Source organism: Aspergillus homomorphus (genome assembly GCF_003184865.1).
Source record: "Aspergillus homomorphus CBS 101889 unplaced genomic scaffold BO97scaffold_68, whole genome shotgun sequence".
NCBI classification, from domain to species: Eukaryota; Fungi; Ascomycota; class Eurotiomycetes; order Eurotiales; family Aspergillaceae; genus Aspergillus; species Aspergillus homomorphus.
In genome coordinates, this window is record NW_020291954.1 from 21769 (window position 1) to 42724 (window position 20956).

A 20956-nucleotide genomic window follows, 5' to 3' on the forward strand; every position below is an offset into this window, starting at 1 on the left:
CTCACGATTTGTTCACGTTTTCCTCACGCAGTTCCGTCCATGCCAACCTCAACGGGAATATGCATGAGACCTGGGATATCACCTACGGAGATATCCAGATACGGTTGTTGTGCTTATCCAGCTCGGACAGCTTGCTTGCCTCCTTAGGCATGGACAATGGACACAGGGATTTTCAGTCTCCACCGAACAGGAGGTCTTCCACCCTGAGACCCTGTTTGAACAAGGAAACATGGTTATGCTCACCCTGATCCGATCTACTCCACTTACTGTATCTAGGGAAGATCTCCTGCGGGTAGAGATCCAGTGATCATCATTAGAGTGGATAGGTTCGTACCGCGAGGGTGGAGGCTCCTGAGTCATTGCCACCGTAGGTACGGGACGCTCTTGCGCGCAATTGCGATTGAAGTAATGCCGGTTGGGATGAATTACGGCTTATTAGTATAATGTACACTGGTGAATATATCAGTGAGCTGTAAATTTATCTAAGTGAAGGAGAGAAAGCAGATGAAAACATTCCTTGATATGACAGAAGGATGAAACCGGCTCGTGGTGGTGGGTCTGGTGGATGATGTCAGGGTCCCGCCGCGTGTTGCCCTAACTTTCCAACAGTCTTCCACAGAGTCTATTCCACCAAACCATGGAAACCTGCGCGGCAGCTCAGGGGTATTTCTTCCAAGCATGTTTGGGATCTAAGATTCTGGATGTATTTTTCCCAAAGTCGTTCCCGCATCTTGATCCAGGTCATCGCGCTAAATCCTGTCGATCGATCCGCTGATCGTCCGTACTGAAAGACTAAAAGATGGAGCCGGGAGGAAAACTCACCCAGCGGCAAACCGGTTCGTACTGCACGAGTCCCAGTTGCGATCTGCTCCCGTGCTCCATGCCCTAGTGCTCCTTGGTGTCCTGCTCTTTCTCCTTCCATTCCGTCACTGTCACTGCTTCTTTCTTCTGACCTCGTTCTCACACCCTCTTTCTCACTCTCTTTGCCTCATCGCCTGCCCCTCTTTCCTATCTCCCTCTCTAATTTGTTGTTTCCAACACTTCAACTGGAACACTTGAGCTCCATTCCCACTTGTACTCTCTTTCTCGGTTTCACTTATTCACGATTTTCGATTCATTATCCATCACTATGCGCTTCGCTCTGTGGTCCGCTGCCTTCTTCGCCGGCTGCATGGCTGCTCCCATCCTTCCGACGCACCCGCTCATTGTCCGAAGAGAATTGACTGAGGTAAGGATCGCTGGACGGTGAGAGTCTGGGACTGGATGGGTCTTGTAACTAACCTGTGCTCATCATTACTGTATAGAATGGTGAAGTGGTAAGTCGAACTTGGTCTTTCGGCGTGGTTTCGAGGAGCTGACATGTCGCGCAGGATGTATGTATCTGACCCCAGTGGGTATGCAAAGCCTTTGATTGCGCGTGCTGACGATAATGTGATTCGTCTTTTCGAAGCCTGTAAGTCCACCTTCCACTTTGGGGAATTCCTGATGCTAATGTCTGCTTAGGTCGTATGTTCTTCTTGGCCTTGTATAGCTATGGTGACATGCAGTGATTAAAACTGACGGCTGGTATAGAATGTAAGTATCTGACTGGCAATGATGCTGATGGATCTTCTAACCTTTGTCTAGGATGTATGCTTATCGTATCCTGTATCTGGGGTATGAGTTACTGACCTGCACAGGGCGTGAGTACTCTTATCTCAACTTGATCTGAGATCCGGCAGCTGATCTTGGTATGTGCTGGATTGTAGACAGTAAGTTTGATCTGCTATTGCTCTTGGGTTGACGTGACTGACTCCAGCAGGTGGTATGTCCCCATTTCCCAATCTAGACTGACTTCCACTGACGTGGACCTCTTCTTGCTGCCAGAACGTGAGTTCACCCAGTCCGTCCAGACTTATGCCATGCTGATTTCCTTAGAACGTGAGTTTCCGATCTTCCAACTCGATTGGCTAATTGAAACCATCATCTGATACGGTATACAGAATGTAAGTTGGCTTTTGTTGCAGTGTTGGACCCCGCTAATCATGTACAGGTCGTGAGTACTCCTCTTCGTAACGAACGGCTGACTTCTGCATTATCCTCATCACTAATCACAAATTCTTCAGAGCGTAAGTTCTCTCTCCGAGAATACAGCCACATTCTAACATCTGGCAGCTTGTGAGTTCCGCACCGTGATTGATGAGGTTCGACTATTGTAGATGCTGACTCCCAGCCCCTCGTGGTAAACAGCTGGTAAGTCTAGACCGATCATGAGACAGACCCATGCTAACAAGCAACAGAGCGTGAGTCCCAACTTACCCTGACACCCTGCACGACTAATGCTGAGTCACCTGTCTTACCAAACATAGTTTGTGCGTATCCCACCGACGACATTGAGATCCAAACTAACCCAGTCCAGTGTGTAGGATAACCCCACCAGCAAACCTCCGGAACAGTATTAACGCCTGCTTCCACCACCAGAAAGAAAAGGTTAGCCCATTGCTTCCGATCTGTGCCCATCTGCAACAATCCCCCCGCTAACCGATCAGCGCGAAAACGACGAACCGTTGACCTCCGATGGCGATGTGGACCCTGTCAACGACGGCGAGGTCAACAACAACATCTCGCTGATCCGGCTCTGCTAGACGATCAGATCCGGCCGAGAGTTCGAGTCCCGACGGGTTGAAGCCCGGTGGACCCAGGCGGCTGGGACCGAGTTTCCTCCCCTTCCACCCTCCCTCAGCCACCACAGGCTGGGGATCGCTCGGAGGAAGTAGGGCATTGATGGCTGGGTAGCGCTTGCCGAGAAGGACTTGCCGAGCCATGAGTTGCTGTGGTGGGATTTTATTGTACCTAATCGTCCGTCCCTCGTTGGACCATGCATGCCATACATCGTCCCGTCTCCATCCACAATGATCGTAGATCTACCTTTGAAGTCCACCTAGGAGTTGCATTTCTTGTATGGGCTAGTCTATGACGCATGCCATTGTTCAGTCCTGTTTGGTGGCTGGAGCACAGCGTTCATGATGCTATAAAGGCCCTGGTTGCTCGACATTGTCTCGTTGTCTTTGTGTGATATTAAAGCTCGTTCTGAGATAACGTGAATATTGCTTTCGCCAGCAGGCACCATATTGCATCTGTATCAGTCTCAGTGTGGCCGACATAGAATCTCAGCATGGAACTCACTGGCACAGGTACTGGGCTCGACTTCGTATCCAATTCAGTCAAATAGGAGTATGGTTACGACATCAGGTGGTTGCATCCGGAAGTTGTTGGGAGTGAGTTATCGTGATGGTGGCCTACTTCCTGTCAAGTGAGAGTATATACGGGCAGCCACCGCCAACCACGATTACGCTGACTATGAACTTGGTGAAATACTTGCAGGGAATTATTATTCATGGTCCGAAAATTCTCATTATATATTAATATCAATAGATAAGAACACCATGCGCCAAGCAAGCAAAAATCATATACATTTACTGCTTTCCAGCAGTCACCCGAGCCCGACGCTCACGCACGGCATCCGCCAACGAGCGCAATGAAGTTTCGGTGGTCTCCCAATCGATGCAAGCATCCGTAATGCTAACCCCCTTTTCGCAGCCCTCCAGGCGTGCAGAAGGCTTCTGGTTTCCCTCGCGGATGTTGGACTCAACCATGACACCGATGATGCCTCTCTCGCCCTCACGGAGCTGCTCCTCAATGGTGTGCAGGACCTTGGGCTGGTTGCGATGATCCTTTTGGGAGTTACCTGGGCGTTGGAGTTAGCCAGGGTTATACAAACCTCTCAGAGATACAGGGAGACTAGCGACAAGCTTACCATGGGAACAATCGACCATCACAACCTGTCTCTCGCCCTTCTTCCCCAACATCTCCTTGGTCGCCTTGACACTCTCGGCATCATAGTTGGTCCCGCGACTCCCGCCGCGCAAGATGACGAACCCGTCAGAGTTGCCACTGGTACTGGTGATGGCAATGATGCCCTGCTTAGTGGTACCCATAAAGTGATGCTTGCCGCGCATGGACTTCAACGAGTCAGCAGCGGTGCCGACCGAGCCGTCGGTGGCGTTCTTGAAGCCCACGGGGAAGGACAAGCCGGAGGCCAGCTCGCGGTGTAACTGGGACTCGGTGGTGCGCGCACCGATGGCGCCCACGCTGATCAAGTCAGCCGTGTACTGCGGCGAGATGGTGTCGAGCATCTCGCACGCGACCGGCACGCCCTTATCCGTGATGTCCGCCAGCAGCTTCCGCGCCACCTTCACGCCCTTGTTGATGTTGTAAGAGTCGTCCACATCCGGGTCGTTGATCAACCCCTTCCATCCGACCGTCGTGCGCGGCTTCTCGAGGTATGCCCGCATCACAATGCACAGGTCCTCCTGCAGCTCGTCGGCCAGCTCCCGCAGCCGCGTCGCATATTCCAACGCGTTCTCCGGGTCGTGAATGCTGCACGGTCCCACCAGCACCAGGAGCCGGTCTGAGTCCTGCCGGATGATGTTGCGTGCCTCGATGCGGCTGTTCAGGACGGTGAGCAGTGATTGTGCGCTCAGCCCGATGTCGTATTGCACCAGCTCGGGCGGCGCGAGGGGCGTGTATTTCTCAACTAGGAGGCTTGGGGTTAGACACTAGCTAACCAAGCTAATCACGCTGGATGGGTTTGAACTAACCTCGGACATCTTCAGCGAGCTTCTTGCGCAGAAGATCGATGTTGGTAGCATCGAGGCTGGGGGTGGCCGCAAGGCTAGGCATGTTGATACGGGTATGTATGGAAAGCAACAACGAAAGACGACAGCAATTGGAGCGCTAGGTAGAAGAACACACAAGGGATAAGAGAAGATTAACAACAGAAGGAACACTACTCCAGGAGAATGTCTAGAACGACAACACTTGCTATATACCCTGCTGAGATCTCATACAAACTCGACCCCCCTGCTCTCCATCCCGTCTGCTAACATCAAACCTTCCTCCTCACCGAGCCTGAACAGGACTCTTACCGGACCAGCACGGCTCAGTCAGTGTCAGACCTCCTGAGTCTCTCTTCCCAGCCGCAAGCACAACAAAAAACTTTTGATCGGCTACTCTATCGTGATTGTCTTGGTCCACAACCCGCTACGTCGTCGAATCGTCACTGCACGAACATCTCCGAGTAGCAGAATATCGGGGGCAATTACGTATTGCGGTAGTGTACCCTTCGGCGTGGCTTTTGCAAACCCAGCTGAGGACGAGTTCCACAGGCTTGGGCACAGTCGATCAAAGTCAGAATCGGCAGAGTGGGAAGACAAAGCTTTGAGCGCAGCGTAGGAGGATTCAAGAAGCGTCGGGACGTGCCCCGATGATCGTCCTGGATGATGTCCCAGAGAGGATAGCTTGAGAGGTGTTCATTTTCCGTGTTGAAGCAGGCGTGATGGGTGGGTGCAGTGGGTAAGGAGTTCGATATTTTGATATTGTTGTATTGTGATGGTGTAACTTACCTTACAAACATGCTGCTGGTATCATACGAAGAATAATACCCGCTAAATTACCGCTTGACCCGCCGGCGCTAAACCCAGAGAATGCGGGATCGACGCCGCAGCCGCGCTCCGATAAGCGATGAGGAAATGGAATTCCTGCGAAACTCTTCTCCTCATCCTCTTCATTCTGTCCCATGGTTGCCATTCACCTGCCATCCTCTATTTGTCCCTGTGTCCATGGCTCCGCCATGCCATCGTTTTATCCACGATCTATAAGCTGAAACACCTCGGTCTGTCCGTATCTGGTGGTTTGTTGTTTGTCTCTGACTGATAGTCATACAAAACCACCACACGGCTTGAGCCGACTGGGTCCTCATCCCCATCGCTGATCGTGACTATTTGTCGCGGAATGGGTCAGGAACATGGACACCCGAACTGGGTCAAGGCGGGACTGAACTCTCAATCTAGTATCTACGAGTATCTCTCATACTCCACGGCCCACGTCAGGATGATTGAACATCCACCGCATCGTCAAACTCAAGCCAGCAACAAGGCTTCAAGGCTTCTCTACTTGGAGGCCTCCCGTCGACCTCTTCGCAGCATCACCATGTTGTCAAGTGCCATATCCACATTTTCCGATCGAGGGTTCATTGCCATCCATCCTAGACTAGCTGCTTCGGGATTCCACTAGTAGTGGACGTCGGACTTGCTGGTTGGATCGATGAGGATGAACTGGAGTTCACCCTAAGGGGCCTTGCTCTTCCAGCTTGCTGGGTTAGATCCAGAGCGGCTGCATCGCTTCGGGCTCCTGACCCGGGATTTCCTCAAAAGGGATATGTGACGATGTCAACGACATGGCCGTAGAGGCGGGCGACGACGGAGCACAACACATAATAGCGTAGCTGACCTGATTTTCTTCCTTTTCTTCCTGTTCCTGTTCCTGTCCCTCTTCTCGCTTCCCCACGTTTTCTCAACCTTCTCATTTACTTTTGCGTGTCTCGTTTGCTTCTTGCTCTTGGTCTTCTTTTCCAGTCTGCCAGACTCAACCCATTCCTGCTGGCTCTGGATCTTATCATTCTTCTGTTTAACCCCTGCTATTCGAGACAATGCCGTCCACAATCCTGGACGATGCTGACCGGCTTCGTCAGCGTTGGACGGATCTTGTCACTGATGTGACCCCTTCACATCTCCCGACGGGACTTTTCTCGAAGCGTCAGACAAAGTCCGCAGTAGGCATGGTAGACGTCGACCTCAATGTCTCGTTGATGCAAGCATGCTCTCAAGAGTACGATGTTTCTCCCTTGCATTTTGTACAAGCGGCGTGGGCTGCCATGCTGCGCTCTTATTCCGGGTCCGACGACATTACATATGGGGGTGTCGGTCTGCAACTTCCAAATCTGAAACAGCAGTTCACAGATATTGCTCTGTGCCGTGTACAGCTGGAACCAGACACTTCCATCATCTCAATTCCTGAGCAGTCCCTGAAAGAAGGGATACAAGAAGCGGACTTGTTGGTCTCTCCCCCGGGAGCATTGCAGGTCCTCTCCACGCTTGACCCGAAGCCATGCAACTCAGCTATCTGGATGTGTGATTCTGCATCCAAGGCTGGCATCTCCGAAAATGAGATTGCCACAGAAAAGACTGTATGTCCCTTCCATCACTCTTCTTTCCTGTCCGGTAACTAACCTTCATCGCTAGTTTGATTACGTTCTACGCATTGATCCCTCCTTATCTACACTAGACTTAATATACCACAAACCCACGGTCTCTCAGGCCCAGGCCGAATACATCGCCAATACCTTCGCCGATATCTTACATAATGTCTGCTCTGATCCCCATCAGCCCGTCTCAAGCCTGTGTCACCCCAGCGAGTTAGACACACTTCAGATCGGGGCTTGGAACCGAATCCTTCCTAGGGGCAGTGCCGTGTGCGTGGACCGGTTGGTCGAGGACGCTGCGCGGCGCACCCCCAATGCCCCGGCTATCTTCTCTTGGGATGGCCAGATGACTTACTCCCAGTTCAACCAGATCGCATGTCGTGTAGCACAGTATTTGGAGTCTGCTGGTGTGCGTCGGGGAGATCTGGTCCCAGTCTGCTTTGAGAAATCCAGATGGACTATCATCACTATGATCGCCCTGTGGAAGATCGGTGCGGCTTGGGTGCCTCTGGATCCACGGCATCCTCGCCAACGCATCGAGACGATTGTTGAAAGCGTCGAGGCGAGAACAGTAATCACTTCTGAGGCTAATCAGCCGCTTTTGGCCGGCGTCTCCCCGCAAGTGATCACGGTAGATGCCTCCCTGATTGACAAACTTGAAACGAGCTCGGATGTCGAGTTCGAGTCACGATCGCAGCCACACGATATCTCGTTTGTTATGTTCACATCAGGAAGCACAGGCAAGCCCAAAGGTGTTGTTCATGAGCATGCGTCTGTGGCTTCTAGTGCCCTGCACCATGGACCTGCCATGAACATAAACGAGGGTACTCGTGCCTTGCAGTTTGGTGCCTACACTTTCATCATCAGCACCTTCGAGATCTTCACTACACTCATCTTTGGCGGATGTCTGTGCATCCCCTCGGATCACGACCGCCACACGGACATCCGTTCTGCCCTCCGCTCCATGAACGCGAATTGGGCAATCTTCACACCCAGTTTCGCCCGGTCGCTCAAGACAGAGGATGCTCCTACCTTGAAGACACTGATTCTGGCGGGTGAGGCTGTCGCTCAAGACATTATCGATCGATGGGCTGCCGTCGCTCGCTTGATCAACATCTACGGTGCAAGTGAGTGCTCAGTCTGTATGATCGGGCCCATGGTCACAGACACCCCACGAAGCTGCATCGGCCGGGCCGTTGGCGCGCTCTCGTGGATTGTCGATGCCAACGACCACGACCGGCTGGTCCCAATTGGGGCGGCTGGAGAACTGATCATTGAGGGCCCAACACTGGCTCGGGGCTACCTGGCTGACCCCGAACGTACCCAAGCTGTCTATATTAGGGATCCCAAGTGGGCACAACAGAAGGGCATCACGCGGCAGTTCTACAAGACCGGTGATCTCGCTCGCTACGGCGATGACGGCAGAATCCATCTGATCGGCCGAAAGGACTTGCAGGTCAAGATCCGTGGCCAAAGAGTCGAGTTGACCGAGATCGAGGCCCACATGCGTGCGATTAACGGCCAGGTCAAGACGGCGGTGTCGATGGTGCACCCGCAGGGTAAGGCCATGCTGGTCGCCTTCATCTCTAGCCAAAGTGGCTTTGGTCCTGAGTTCGAGCACCCATTCCATGCTACGCCTGCGGACCAAGCTGCCATTTCAGCTGTGGCCACTCAAATAAATCGCGAGCTTATGCAGAGGCTTCCGCCGTACATGATTCCTTCTGCATTCATTCCCCTAGCATACATGCCCCTGACTGCCTCGGGTAAGACAGACCGGCGCATGATCACTACTTTCGGAACCGGTCTGTCCTTGTCGGAATTGGCTGCCCTCGCTGGAGGTGCGGCGACGGCGACGCGCACCATGCCTTCCACTGCCGATGAAAAGCAGCTGCAGCAATTGTGGTCGGAGATTCTTCATTGCCCTCCGGAAGAGATTGGCGTGGAGGACAACTTCTTCCATCTGGGCGGTGACTCCATCGAGGCGATGAACCTCGTGCGACGGTGCCGTGCTGAGGGATACCAGCTTCAGGTCAGCGACATCATGGAGAACCTTGTCCTGAGAGATATGGCCAAGGTGATGGTGCCTGGTCGCTCCTCAGCTGAAATTGCTCCGGCACGTCCCTTCGAGCTTCTCGGAGAGGATGAAAATACCATCCGCGCCGCGATCCAATCTGCTAGTGGGTTCAAGGAGGCAGAGCTCATCCAAGATGCTTATCCATGCACACCATTGCAGTCTGGCCTTATGGCTCTCTCAGCCAGGATCTCCGGTTCATACATTGCTCGTCATACGCTCGAGCTGCCTGCGAACCTTAGCATTGACCGCTTCAAGGAGCTGTGGGAGATTGTCGTCGCTAACAACGACGTGCTGCGTACGAGGATGCTTGAAACAGACCAATACGGCACCATTCAGATGGTCAGTCGTGGTCGCATTCAGTGGGGTTGCGGCAGTGACTTGGAGGAGTATCTGCAGGCAGACGAGGGAATCCCCATGCACGTGGGCGATGCTCTTACAAGACACGCCATTGTCACGGCAGATAAGACTTACTTTGTCCTGACCATCCATCATGCCATCTATGACGGCCTTTCCTTAGAAATGATGTTCAATGACCTTCTCGACGCTCTGCAGGGTAGTGTGCCTCCTGCTCGTCCGCAGTTCCGGGATTTCGTTCAGCACGTGGTTGAGAGGAACAACGATGAGGCTACGGAGAACTACTGGCGCGAAGATCTGGCAGAAGGCGATTTGATCGCATTTCCAACGCTCCCCTCAGCTACGTACCAGCCACTGGCTAACGAGTCGCTCATTCACAACCTCAAGCTCAACCGTAGCGGTCCCTCGGACTTCACTACCGCAACGCTGATTCGCGCTGCTTGGACCTTGCTCCAGGCCCGTTACTGCGATTCGCCAGATACGGTGTTCGGCTGCACTGTCAGTGGACGTAATGCATCTGTGCGCGGAGTTGAGGATGTCGTCGGGCCGGTCATTGCCACTGTTCCCATCAAGGCACACTTGGAGTCCCAGCAATCGGTCACCGACTACCTCAAAGCAGTTCATGCTCACTCGGTCGAGATGACCCCGTACCAGAACTATGGTCTGCAGAACATCGCCAGGGTCTGCGACAATGCTCCGTCTGCGTGCAGCTTCCAGACTCTGCTTGTCATTCAACCCGCCAGTTCCGTGCCGGAGGCTAGTCTCATCCAGTCCTTCTCGGCACCCCGCGCGAGTTTTAGCACTGTCGCCCTCACTCTGGAGTGCAGTCTCTCTGCCGATAGTGAAGTCCTGGTCCACGTCCACTTCGATAATGCGGTACTCCCTCGAGGTCAGATCGAGCGTATTGTGCAACAATTCGAGCATATTCTGCAGCAGCTTTCCAAGGAGCCAGCGGGCACACTTGCGGAGTTGGAGTTGATCAGTCCTCGGGACATGAGCGACCTCTTGAAGTGGAATAGCACGATTCCCGAGGTGACCGAAGACTGCGTTCACAACCTTATCGCTAGGAACACTATGAGAGATCCGAATGCCCCAGCCGTTTGTGCGTGGGACGGCAATCTCACATATGGCGAGCTAGACAACATCTCGTCGAGGCTAGCCGCTCACCTTATGAACGCTGGTGTCGGCCCCGAAGTCTTCGTTCCTCTGTGCTTTGAGAAGTCCATGTGGACGATCGTTGCCATGCTGGCCACCATGAAGGCTGGTGGTGCTTTTGTTCCCATGGACGCTTCGCAACCGTCCAGCCGGATGCAGCTGGTCGTCAAGGAGGTCAATGCTCATGTTATGCTCTGCTCCGAAGAGCAGCTTGGCCGTTGCCCTGGTCTCGTCGAGAAAGCGATTGCTGTGGGACCTGGTATGGCACAGGCATCTATGCCCAAGCTGTCCAAAACCCCCGTGACTCCGTCCAATGCTGCCTACGTGATATTCACCTCCGGTAGCACTGGGACACCCAAGGGTTCTGTTGTTGAACACCGCGCCTTCTGCACCGGTGCCATCTCCCACAAGGAAGGTCTTCAGATGGGCCGTCGCGTCCTGCAGTTCGCTTCTTACACCTTCGATGCCAGTGTTTTGGAAACCCTGTCGACCCTGGTGCAGGGTGGCTGCGTGTGCGTTCCTTCCGAGTCCGAACGTCGTGGTAACATCGCCGACGCCATCACCCGCATGAACGTTGACTGGGCTGTTTTGACTCCCTCCTTCGTAAGCACCATCGATCCAACGACGGTTCCAACGCTGGAAACGCTCTGTCTTGCCGGTGAGGCTATGACTGCCACTCATGTCTCTACATGGACTCCTTATGTCCGACTTGTTAATGGATACGGCCCTAGCGAGTGCTGTGTCTGCAGTTCCTCGAATCGACGCGTCGTTCCCGGCACTCCACCCAACGATATTGGAACTGCCGTCGGTGGAGTTTGTTGGGTCACCGACCGTGACGACCACAACAAGCTGGCTCCAGTGGGATGCATTGGTGAGTTGCTGGTCGAGGGTCATACCCTGGCCCGTCACTACCTCAAGAACGAGGAGAAGACCGCTGCTGCGTTTATTCCTCGGCCTTCCTGGCTACCTTGGTCTCGATGCGACCGCCTATACAAGACCGGTGATCTCGTCAAGTACTCCTCCGACGGCTCGCTGCTCTTCATCGGTCGGAAGGATACTCAGGTAAAGATCCGAGGCCAGCGTGTCGAACTGGGCGAGATCGAGTACCACATTTGTTTGCCCACCGAGGTTTCCCAAGCTGTGGTGTCGTATCCCAAGAAGGGTTTCTACGCGAACAAGCTCATCGCTACCCTCGAGCTGACCGCCACCAGCGGTGCTGGATTGGTTCCTGTCTCGAGTGCCAAGCTGAAGGAAACAGGATTCGACTTGGCCGCCTTGTCCCGGTACATGGGGGAGACGCTACCTACGCACATGGTTCCAGTCATTTGGATTGTCGTAGAGAAGATTCCCAGCTCCTCTTCCACCAAGATTGACCGCAAGGCCGTCGACACGTGGTTGACACAGCTACCGGAGGACTTCCAACCCACCATGGGCATCAAGCGAAATGAGCCAACTGTGTCGACGCTGCGACCGGACGAAGGCAAGGCTCTAGCCATCAGCAGCAAGATCGCTAGCTTTGTCAACCGCGAAGACAGTCCTTTGCAGGGCAATGACTTCAACATCTCGTCCATGGGGATCGACTCCGTCCAGGTTATCAGTTTGGCCAGTTTCATCAAGCAGACGTACGGGGTCAAGGTTGACGTGTCTCGAATTCTGGACGGACAGACGACGGTCCGCTCGTTGGCTGCACTGATCGATGCCGAGTTGACCGGCACTCCTCAGGTCACGACATCCTCGTTCGATGCAATGAAAGAGGCCAATGTGCTCATGCAGGAGATCATCAAGCGCAGGCCCATGAAGAAGACCGTCTTCGTGACGGGCGTTACCGGCTTCCTGGGTACTCAGATCTTGCGGCAGCTGTGCGATCGTCCGGACGTCGGGCGTGTTATCGCTCATGTCCGTGCCTCCACCCCGTCACAGGCTTTCATGCGAGTCAAGGACGCCGCCATCCGCGCGCAGTGGTGGTCCGACTACTACCTGACCAAGCTTGACGTGTGGGCCGGTAACCTCGCCAAGCCCCGTCTGGGACTCAAGCCCAAGCAATGGGCCTCGCTGACAGGCGAGAGCCCCAACGACGGGCTCGTACACGCGATCATCCACGCCGGTGCGGCCGTCAACTGGAACGCCGGCACGGAGATCCTGCGCGCCGCCAACGTCGACTCGACCGCGGAGCTCATCAAAGCCGCCGTGAGCTCACCCGCACGGCCGCGCTTGGTGTACGTGTCCGGCGGCCACCGCTGGCACCCGAACGAGGACGACCGGGACATTGCGGCGGAGGTGGCGCACGCCAACGGGTACGCGCAGACCAAGTACCTATCCGAGCTGCTGGTCAAGCAGTTTGCGGCGCTGTACTCGAGTCAATTCGCGATCGTCAAGCCGGGTCTGATCCTCGGCACGCCCGAGGAGGGCGTTGCCAACACGGACGACTTCGTGTGGCGGCTGGCGTCGGCGGTCGTCGATGCGCGCTGCTACAGTCGCGACGTCGGCGAGTCGTGGATGTTCGTGACGAGCAGCACGCGCGTCGCCGAGGAGACCATCAACCAGGCGTTCTGCCCCGCCGACGCCATCCGCACCGTGACCTTCATGACGGACGGCATCACCGAGCGCGAATTCTGGGATATCTTCCACCACGAGCTCAAGTACCCGTTGCGCGCGGTCGACCATGCCACGTACCTGGAGACGCTGCACCAGGCCATCCAGAAGGACTCGGCGGGCCACCCGCTGTGGCCGGTCATGCAGGTATTCGATGCGATCAACGGCCGCCTCGGCGGCGGCGACGTGCTGCCCGATACGAGCGTGGTCACGCCCTCGCAGCGACAGCACGTCAAGGCCACCGTCCGGCGCAACGTGCAGTTCCTGGTCGAGGCGGGATTCATCGCCAGTCCGACGGGCAAGAAGATGCGATACATGGCGGAGAAGGTGTTCCAGCGGTCCGGGAATGTATGGGAGAATGTCAAGGGCGTGGTTAATGGATTGGCTTAGGTGGAAGGAAAGTCCTATAGGATGGGCTTGATGAATTCATGTAGTGTCTAGTCTGATGTACAATAGCGTAATGATTCTTTGTATTGTTTGATAAATGTTCACTGCTGTGTGCCGATCTTATTGTTCTGTGTAGACAGCACCAATGGCTTCCACTTCCGCAAGTAGACCGAAGGATTTGGTAGGGGGTGGAGCAGCTGAATCTCGTCTATGTGCGCTATTAGAGCTCACGTTGCATTAGCTGGTCCATCCATGGGTTGGTTGCGTGGAGTCAGTCGAGTTCGTCGCCGATCAGTGCTGGGGAGGGGGTATATTAAGGCGCGTCTGCCCCGGGGGTTCCTCTCTCTTCGTTCTTTTTCTTCTCCCTCTCAGTATTCAGCCCTAACTCTGCCCACCATTCTTACTCCAACCACGTCACATCACATGACAGAACACTATAACCACATCCCCTAAGTTCAATCTCTCACCAAAACCGTATACACAACACAAAAATGGACATCTTCGCCCCAGCCCCACCCCCACCGACCGCCCTCGGCCGATACCGCCCCCTGTCGTCGACAGCCGGAATCCGAGTCTCGCCCTTTCAGCTCGGGGCAATGTCAATCGGCAGCGCGTGGTCCGGCGGGCTCGGCTCGATGAGCAAAGAGGCGGCGTTCGCGCTGCTGGACGCGTACGTGGCAGCGGGGGGCAACTTCATCGACACGGCCAACAACTACCAAAACGAGGAGTCGGAGCGATGGCTGGGCGAGTGGATGGCTGCACGCGAGGTGCGCGACCACCTGGTGCTGGCGACCAAGTACACGGGGCTGTACAAGCCTCCTGCTTCCAGTAGCACCGGCAGCACCCCCAGCAGCAAAGAAAGCCAATACAACCCGCAGTACCCGAAAGTGAACTTCGCAGGCAACCACCGGCGTAGCTTACACCTAAGCGTGCACGACTCCCTGGCCAAGCTGCAGACGTCCTACATCGACATCCTGTACGTGCACTGGTGGGACAGCACGACGTCGATCGAGGAGGTGATGGACAGCCTGCACATGCTGGTGCAGCAGGGCAAGGTGCTGTACGTGGGGATCTGCAACGCGCCGGCGTGGGTGGTCAGCGCGGCGAACACGTACGCCCGGCTGCAGGGTAAGACGCCCTTCAGCATCTACCAGGGCCGGTGGAACGTGCTGCACCGCGACCTCGAGCGCGAGGTGCTCCCCATGGCGCGGCGGTTCGGCATGGCGGTTGCGCCGTGGGATGTGCTTGGTGGTGGCAAGTTCCAGACTGCTGAGGCGATGGCCCGGCGGAAGGAGAGTGGGGAGGGGCTGCGGAAGATGATGGGGAGCGGGGATCAGACTGACGAGGAGGTGCGCATGAGTGAAGCACTTGGAAAGGTGGCGCGCGAGCATGGCATTCAGTCTGTTACGGCTGTGGCGCTGGCGTATGTGCTTTCTAAGGCGCCGAATGTCTTTCCTGTTGTCGGTGGCCGCAAGGTCGGGCATCTTATGGATAACATCCAGGGGCTCGAGTTGCGGTTGACGCCGGAGCAGATTCGTTTCTTGGAGGGTGTTAAGCCGCTTGAGATGGGATTTCCGCAAAATATGCTCGGTGATGAGCCGGGGGTTTCGGGGAGGGAGGGCATGGCGTTGGCGAATGCGGGCGTTGTCGATTGTGTGAAGTTTGAGAGGCCTGTTGGGTATGCTTGAGAGACGGGGGTTGGGCTTGGGTGGGATTGTCATAAAATGTGATTCACATGTGGATTGTATGATTTGCTAGTATACATAAATGAACTCGTCGTTCTCTCGGTCTGTCAAGTCCAGCAGCCCCTGCTGGCCTGTCCCCTCTGCCGAGGGCTGTTCCACCTCCCCTGCGCCGTTTCTCATCGAGAGATCCTGCAGCTTCGCCGGCTTGCCATTCTTCACTCGTAGTCGCTCCTGCATGCGATTCAACACCACCAGATTCAACCATTGCAGCATTGTCACCCCGACCAGCGCCACGAAGATCCCCAAGCACGCCTTCAACCCCGGCCGATACGCAGGAGCATCCTTCGAGGTAAACAGCAACGGTCCGATGATATTGCCCGACGAGGTAGCAGCATTGAATAGACTCATGCACACACTCTGCTTGGTCGTGCCACCCGTGTTGGAGACAATCCAAGCCACGATCAACGGATTACCGCCAAACAGAAACGCAAGCAGATAGAACCCGGCCATCAGCCCGCCGTTCGCGCTCTTGTCGCGGGGCAGCGCATACAGCATCGCCAGTCCCGCAACGACAGGCAGCATCAGTCCCGCCAGGATGACGCCCTTCATCTTTGCCTTCTGGGCTAAATAAGAAGCCAGGAGGATGATGATGACCTGCACCGCGCCAAACGGCATGTTCAGCAGCGTGACATTGTCAGTCCCAAGCCCGAGGCCTTTCAGGATCAGCGGGCCGAAGGTGTTGGTCACAGAGGCCCCGATGTTGAGGAGCAGCGCCAGGCTGATCCAGAGGTAGGTCTTGGGCTCGAGCACCGCTTCGACCAGGTGGCTCATCTTGTACTCGCGGGTCCCCGTGCCGGTCTGGTTGGCTCGGAGTCGCTCGACGGCTTGCTCTTTTTCAATCTCGGTGAGGAAGCGCGCGGTGTCGATGTCGTTGTCGAGGCGCCAGTAGATGATCGGGCTGGTGGCGATCGTGAGGAGTCCGACGAACAGGAAGATGCTGTTTCCGACGGTTAGCTCGGCGGCTGTCGCTGAGTTCGACGGCAACTTACATCTGCCATCCCTTCAGGACGTCCGACTTGATCTGGCTCAGTCCATAGGACAAGGCCGCTGCGATGATGGTCGCCCAGCCGTTCGTGGAGTAGAAAGCGGCCACGCGGATGGGCTGCTCGGCACGGCGATACCAGCGCGCAACCAGGATGGAGAACAGGGGTAGACAGCCCGCTTCGAATAGGCCAAGGAAGAATCGCGCCGCGAGGAGCCCGCTGAAGTTATGACATGCGGCCATGCATGTTTGCGCGATTCCCCAGCCCAGACACAGACTGGGCATAAGGATACGGGGCGGCACCTTGACAATGACTGCGTACTGTCAGTAACAACGCCACGGGAGATTGTCCGGAGGCGAGGATGCGCTCACGCCAGGAAGAACATGGCTGCCAGGCCAGCTGAGCGATAGCGGCGATCGAGCCGATCAGTGAGTACTGGTTGCCCGTAAGGTGGGTATCCTCCACCAGGCCATATGTGGCCCCAAATCCCAGGACGGTCTTATCGAGAATCTGCAGGAAGTACACCCAGACCAGAATGCTCAAGATCGCCCAATCTGTCTTCTGTTTGATCCGCTTGCTATCCTCCTCAGTCAAAGGTATGCCCGGGCGAGAGACGGGGTCGAAGTCAGGCGATGGGAAGGAAGCGCCTTCGACGTGAAAAGCAGCAGGCTTAATGTCATTTTCCATTTTGTCGGATGAAAGGATAGAGGAGAGAGCTGGGGAAGAGAGGAGACGATCGACGGGCGAGAGCATCTACCCCATATAAGACAACCAAAAATGCGGGGGAAGCTCCGGGCAGCCGGTTTCGTTCTGGACGATCTCGAGTGCCACCCCCACGGCCTTGACTTGTACTGTCGTACAACATTCAGCCTGCATTTTTGGTTGAAGATGCCGAGGATTCAGCCGATTTCCCCGCTGTCGATCCCCCGTCATTCGGTCTCACTTTCCACCCCCACGCTACACGGGGTTATTTGCGGGTTTAACCTTCATATCCCTGGCTGCTGCTGGTCGGGCCTGGTCAGATGATGATGACGGTATCGATTGCAGGGATATTCTGGGTTCTCACTGGGTGCGAGCAGGGTCGCATCATGCAAGGTGTGACTTGTGGCGGTAGCCACCACCCCCACGTCCGCGCAAGTTGCAGATACGTGACGGTAGGTCCAAGCGGAGATTGATGGAAGATGTCCAAGATGCCGAATACTTTATTGTCTATCGCTCACGGAACAAGTTACATTGCTGGGTGTAGGCCCGAGTTGTTGTAGTTCATGCCGAGTCTCCAGCATATGGACAGAACCGTGCCATTTGTCCCTTTCGGGCAAGTTGGGTTTGGGTTGGTTTGGGATTTCCGACACACTGCCGTACAGATTTATTATGGCACGTAGTTCATATAAACTCACGCTCTGGTGATAAGCGTAGTTGAAAATCCGCTCTGACTTCACGACGGCAGCTCGTATCTACTCTCGACAGGACCCGACATCTCCACTAATGTCGGTACAGGTGCATGGGAAGATTCTGCCACTTTAGGCGATGCCAGCAGCTCATACGACGGCACTGTTCCACTTGCCGGACTCATTGGAGCCCTCGTCTCACTTCCCGACTCCTTCTTGCGCCGTCGAAGCAGATACCATGCCAACGCGCTCGCCCCCAACAGCGCACAACCCACCCCCACACCCACGCCAATCCCAACTTTGGTCCCAGTACTCGTTCCAGAAGGCGTCGCTGCTGGAGTTGTAGTCTCCGCAGGGACAGTGGACGCGGTGACAGCAACCGATGCAGTCAGAGCCACAGAAGATATAGTCGGAGCGGACGTGGATGCCGTCGTCCTTGTCGTCGTCGAGGCTCCAGCTGCCGTCGTGGTAGTCTCCTTCCCGGTGATATTGAAGTAATGACTTGCAAAAATACCGTCCTCGTTGTCCAAATCAGTGGCGTCTCGGATCTGGAAGAAGAACACGGCCCCGTCGCTGAGATTTCTCTGGGTGCTGACGATCCAGTCGTAGCTTGTTACTCCATGGAGGTTGGCTGCGGCAGTTAGATGTCTCCACGCTTCGGTTGGTTTCAGGGCAGCGGTCAGGATGCGTACTCTGCAGCCACTCGTAGTCCGGGTTATCGTTCTGCCAGAGCATCAAGGAGAAGTACTTTAGGCTGGTCGCCCATCGTAGCTGCACTGTCTGCTCGAGGGTGTAGACGGGGTCCTCGGAATAGTCGTGGATCGGCCCGCCGGTCGGGGGGTTGTAGAACATCCCCGGCTCTGCCCATACGTGAACAACAAGGAAAAGGCAAAATAAATAGATGGAGTCGACCATAGCTCCAGATGGGTGGTGATATCGTCGGAAAGTATCGTGGGCGTGTGCTGCGTTTTAGGGCTCGTCCCGGCCCAGGGAACAATTTGGGTAAGATGAAGAACACACAAGAAATCGAAGGGCGAGAGCGGGGGAAGTCTCTGACCCCGACCGTGAAGTCAAGCTGGTAGAGTGACTCCAAGGGAGTGGTTCACTAATGACTAGCTCGATGGTGTCGCCATTACCCTATGTCTTGTTGCTCTGTTGCTATTCTGATCACCCGAAAACACCCATAAGTCTGTCGGAGCCAATCACATAAGCCACGCTTTGTGTCCACGTTCGTGGAGTGGAGGCCTCGTTAGGCCTAAATGGCAGATCCAGAGTCTCATAATTTCGCCGGAGTCATTGCACGCTCAATGCCTGTCCGGATGAGGCACAAGTTCACCACTAGCACACAGAATGGTGGAGTATTTGACCGGGGGTAGACGAGATTAGCGCTAAGCGTCGGCTTGTGAGTGGTGGAAGAAGCCCCTACTTATGCAAAGCAGCTGCGCCGCAATTGGAGTCACTCAATACTGATTCGATGGATTAAGGGTCTACCATCGCCGCTATCGCGACTGTGAGTTCGGTCCACTGTGCAGTAGCCGCTCGAATTCCCCGAGTTGCCCTGATAAAGCTCAATCCGCGATTCCTATCCCATCCCACAAGTCTTTCGAATTGTCTACACTCGGTGATCTTGTGGATATGCTTCTCCCATCGCGACAACATGTCTTTCTTATCGCAGCAGGCTGCCTTCTTTTGATCACCTTCACACTATACCGTCATGCTCCGATCACATTATCCAGAGATCCTGTGCAATCGGCCTCAAGCTCTCTCCCTACCACACCAGAGCACAGCGCAGGAAACTCAACTCTAGGAGTAAGCAACCACCCCTTTCGCCCAGAAGTACCATCGTTCCCACGACAACCTCTTACCCTTTAACTCAGTTCGAAGCCATCTTCGTCCTCTCCGCCGGGCCGTCCTGGCGAACCCGGGGCCTTCAAGCAGCCGCCAATGTAACAGGCCTACGGCTCACGATCCCACCCCAACCCCCAGTTCCACCCTCGCTCATCACAGCCTTCCAGACCCTGGGGGACGACACACAGGAAACAACCCAGCACCCCACACGCGGCGCCAGCGCCGCCTGGCTCGCACACCTAGACCTAATCAAGCACATCCACCAATCCGCGGTGGACACAGCACTAGTCCTCGAAGACGACGTCGACTGGGACGTATCACTCCGCACACAAACCCCGCGCATCGCCACTGCCATCCGCAACCTCACGCACACTCCACCCACCGCCTACATCACCGCACCCTACGGCCGAGCATGGGACATTCTCTGGCTCGGCCACTGCGGCGAGTACTGGGAAGACGGAATAGAGACGGTGATTTTCGACGACCCCGCCGTGTGTCCGCACAAGCACTACTCCGGCTGGGCCAAACAGTATGTGTCGCGGCTGCCGGACGGCCGGCGCGCCGTATACCGCTCGTATAACCCCGTGTGCTCGTTTGCGTATGCGCTGTCGCGCGCGGGGGCGCGTAAGGTGCTTGAGCTGGTCGGGGCCGGCGGCGACGAGGCGTTCGATGTGGCGGTTATGCATCATTGTCGTGCGGGAAGGCTCGTGTGCTTCTCGGTTGTGCCTGAGGTCGTGCATCAGTATTTTCCGGCGGAGCGGTTCGGGGTTAAGAGTTTGGTGGATGTCGGAAATGGGGAGGCGGCTGGGGAGGAGGAGGCGGTGTTTGAGGGGGTAATGGGGTCCACGGAGAATATTTTGGAAAGTGCCCGGTGTCGCGCTTTGTGGGGGCGGACGTGTTTGAGGATGTGAAGTTATTCGGGGATGGGTTGTGAAGTGAAATGTGTTAATTGACACAGGTAAACACCTTGGAGATATATATTACTAGCGTTGACAAGGCAGAATGACACTCATAAAAATACAAGTGTCAAATTCGGTGGTTATGCAGCTAGAACACAGACAGGGTGTGTATCATGACGATAACAGATTGTAAAGAGAGTATCTGAGGGTATACATTTGTACCTGGTACAAAAGATATTGCACTGTCCCATGTTCGATGACTGCATGCATGTTGGAGGTGTAACCCCATAATTAGGTATATATTGCATTAGATAGAGGCATCTTTCACAACAACAGGTGCTGTGGTCTAGTGGTATGACGTCACGTTGTGGCCGTGCCAGCCCCGGTTCGATTCCGGGCAGCGCCACTTTCTTTTTCCTTTTGCGTTTTTGTTTTAGCAGCCATCATATT

The 20956-nt window shown here is 55.2% G+C and overlaps 7 protein-coding genes and 1 non-coding gene across 8 annotated transcripts; 5 read left to right on the forward strand and 3 right to left on the reverse strand.

Moving 5' to 3' along the window:
- Positions 1-1129: 1129 nt before the first annotated feature.
- On the forward strand, positions 1130-2624 carry BO97DRAFT_418629 (uncharacterized protein; the record flags this gene model as incomplete). The annotated part of the gene is made up of 18 exons (XM_025696529.1): positions 1130-1245; positions 1305-1316; positions 1392-1453; positions 1504-1506; positions 1548-1575; positions 1627-1682; positions 1722-1751; positions 1799-1804; positions 1867-1920; positions 1983-1985; positions 2033-2035; positions 2106-2108; positions 2155-2157; positions 2230-2232; positions 2280-2282; positions 2349-2397; positions 2436-2469; positions 2529-2624. 18 exons carry the CDS (start codon positions 1130-1132, stop codon positions 2622-2624), a joined length of 564 nt encoding a protein of 187 aa, XP_025546492.1.
- An 831-nt stretch (positions 2625-3455) lies between these two features.
- On the reverse strand, positions 3456-4722 carry BO97DRAFT_429377 (3-deoxy-7-phosphoheptulonate synthase; the record flags this gene model as incomplete). Its single annotated transcript, XM_025697359.1, has 3 exons — positions 3456-3727; positions 3797-4576; positions 4641-4722. The coding sequence occupies 3 exons, from the start codon at positions 4720-4722 to the stop codon at positions 3456-3458; spliced, it is 1134 nt and encodes a 377-aa protein (XP_025546493.1).
- A 1588-nt stretch (positions 4723-6310) lies between these two features.
- BO97DRAFT_463864 (acetyl-CoA synthetase-like protein) lies at positions 6311-13646 on the forward strand (the record flags this gene model as incomplete). Its single annotated transcript, XM_025699469.1, has 2 exons — positions 6311-7066; positions 7122-13646. The coding sequence occupies exons 1-2, from the start codon at positions 6530-6532 to the stop codon at positions 13644-13646; spliced, it is 7062 nt and encodes a 2353-aa protein (XP_025546494.1). The 5' UTR covers positions 6311-6529.
- A 391-nt stretch (positions 13647-14037) lies between these two features.
- On the forward strand, positions 14038-15331 carry BO97DRAFT_463872 (aryl-alcohol dehydrogenase; the record flags this gene model as incomplete). Its single annotated transcript, XM_025699470.1, has 1 exon — positions 14038-15331. Exon 1 carries the CDS (start codon positions 14135-14137, stop codon positions 15329-15331), a length of 1197 nt encoding a protein of 398 aa, XP_025546495.1. The 5' UTR covers positions 14038-14134.
- A 66-nt stretch (positions 15332-15397) lies between these two features.
- BO97DRAFT_446934 (putative MFS transporter) lies at positions 15398-17106 on the reverse strand (the record flags this gene model as incomplete). The annotated part of the gene is made up of 3 exons (XM_025698708.1): positions 16743-17106; positions 16378-16684; positions 15398-16325 (listed from the first exon to the last, which is right to left on the reverse strand). The coding sequence occupies exons 1-3, from the start codon at positions 17056-17058 to the stop codon at positions 15398-15400; spliced, it is 1551 nt and encodes a 516-aa protein (XP_025546496.1). The 5' UTR covers positions 17059-17106.
- Positions 17107-17709: 603 nt separating this feature from the next.
- On the reverse strand, positions 17710-18782 carry BO97DRAFT_473729 (uncharacterized protein). The gene is made up of 2 exons (XM_025700268.1): positions 18452-18782; positions 17710-18390 (listed from the first exon to the last, which is right to left on the reverse strand). Exons 1-2 carry the CDS (start codon positions 18672-18674, stop codon positions 17807-17809), a joined length of 807 nt encoding a protein of 268 aa, XP_025546497.1. The 5' UTR covers positions 18675-18782; the 3' UTR covers positions 17710-17806.
- A 508-nt stretch (positions 18783-19290) lies between these two features.
- On the forward strand, positions 19291-20604 carry BO97DRAFT_446936 (uncharacterized protein). The gene is made up of 2 exons (XM_025698709.1): positions 19291-19568; positions 19637-20604. The coding sequence occupies exons 1-2, from the start codon at positions 19395-19397 to the stop codon at positions 20516-20518; spliced, it is 1056 nt and encodes a 351-aa protein (XP_025546498.1). The 5' UTR covers positions 19291-19394; the 3' UTR covers positions 20519-20604.
- A 237-nt stretch (positions 20605-20841) lies between these two features.
- On the forward strand, positions 20842-20912 carry BO97DRAFT_t269. The gene has a single exon. It is a non-coding gene; the product is annotated as a tRNA-His (tRNA).
- The last annotated feature ends 44 nt before the right edge of the window (positions 20913-20956 follow it).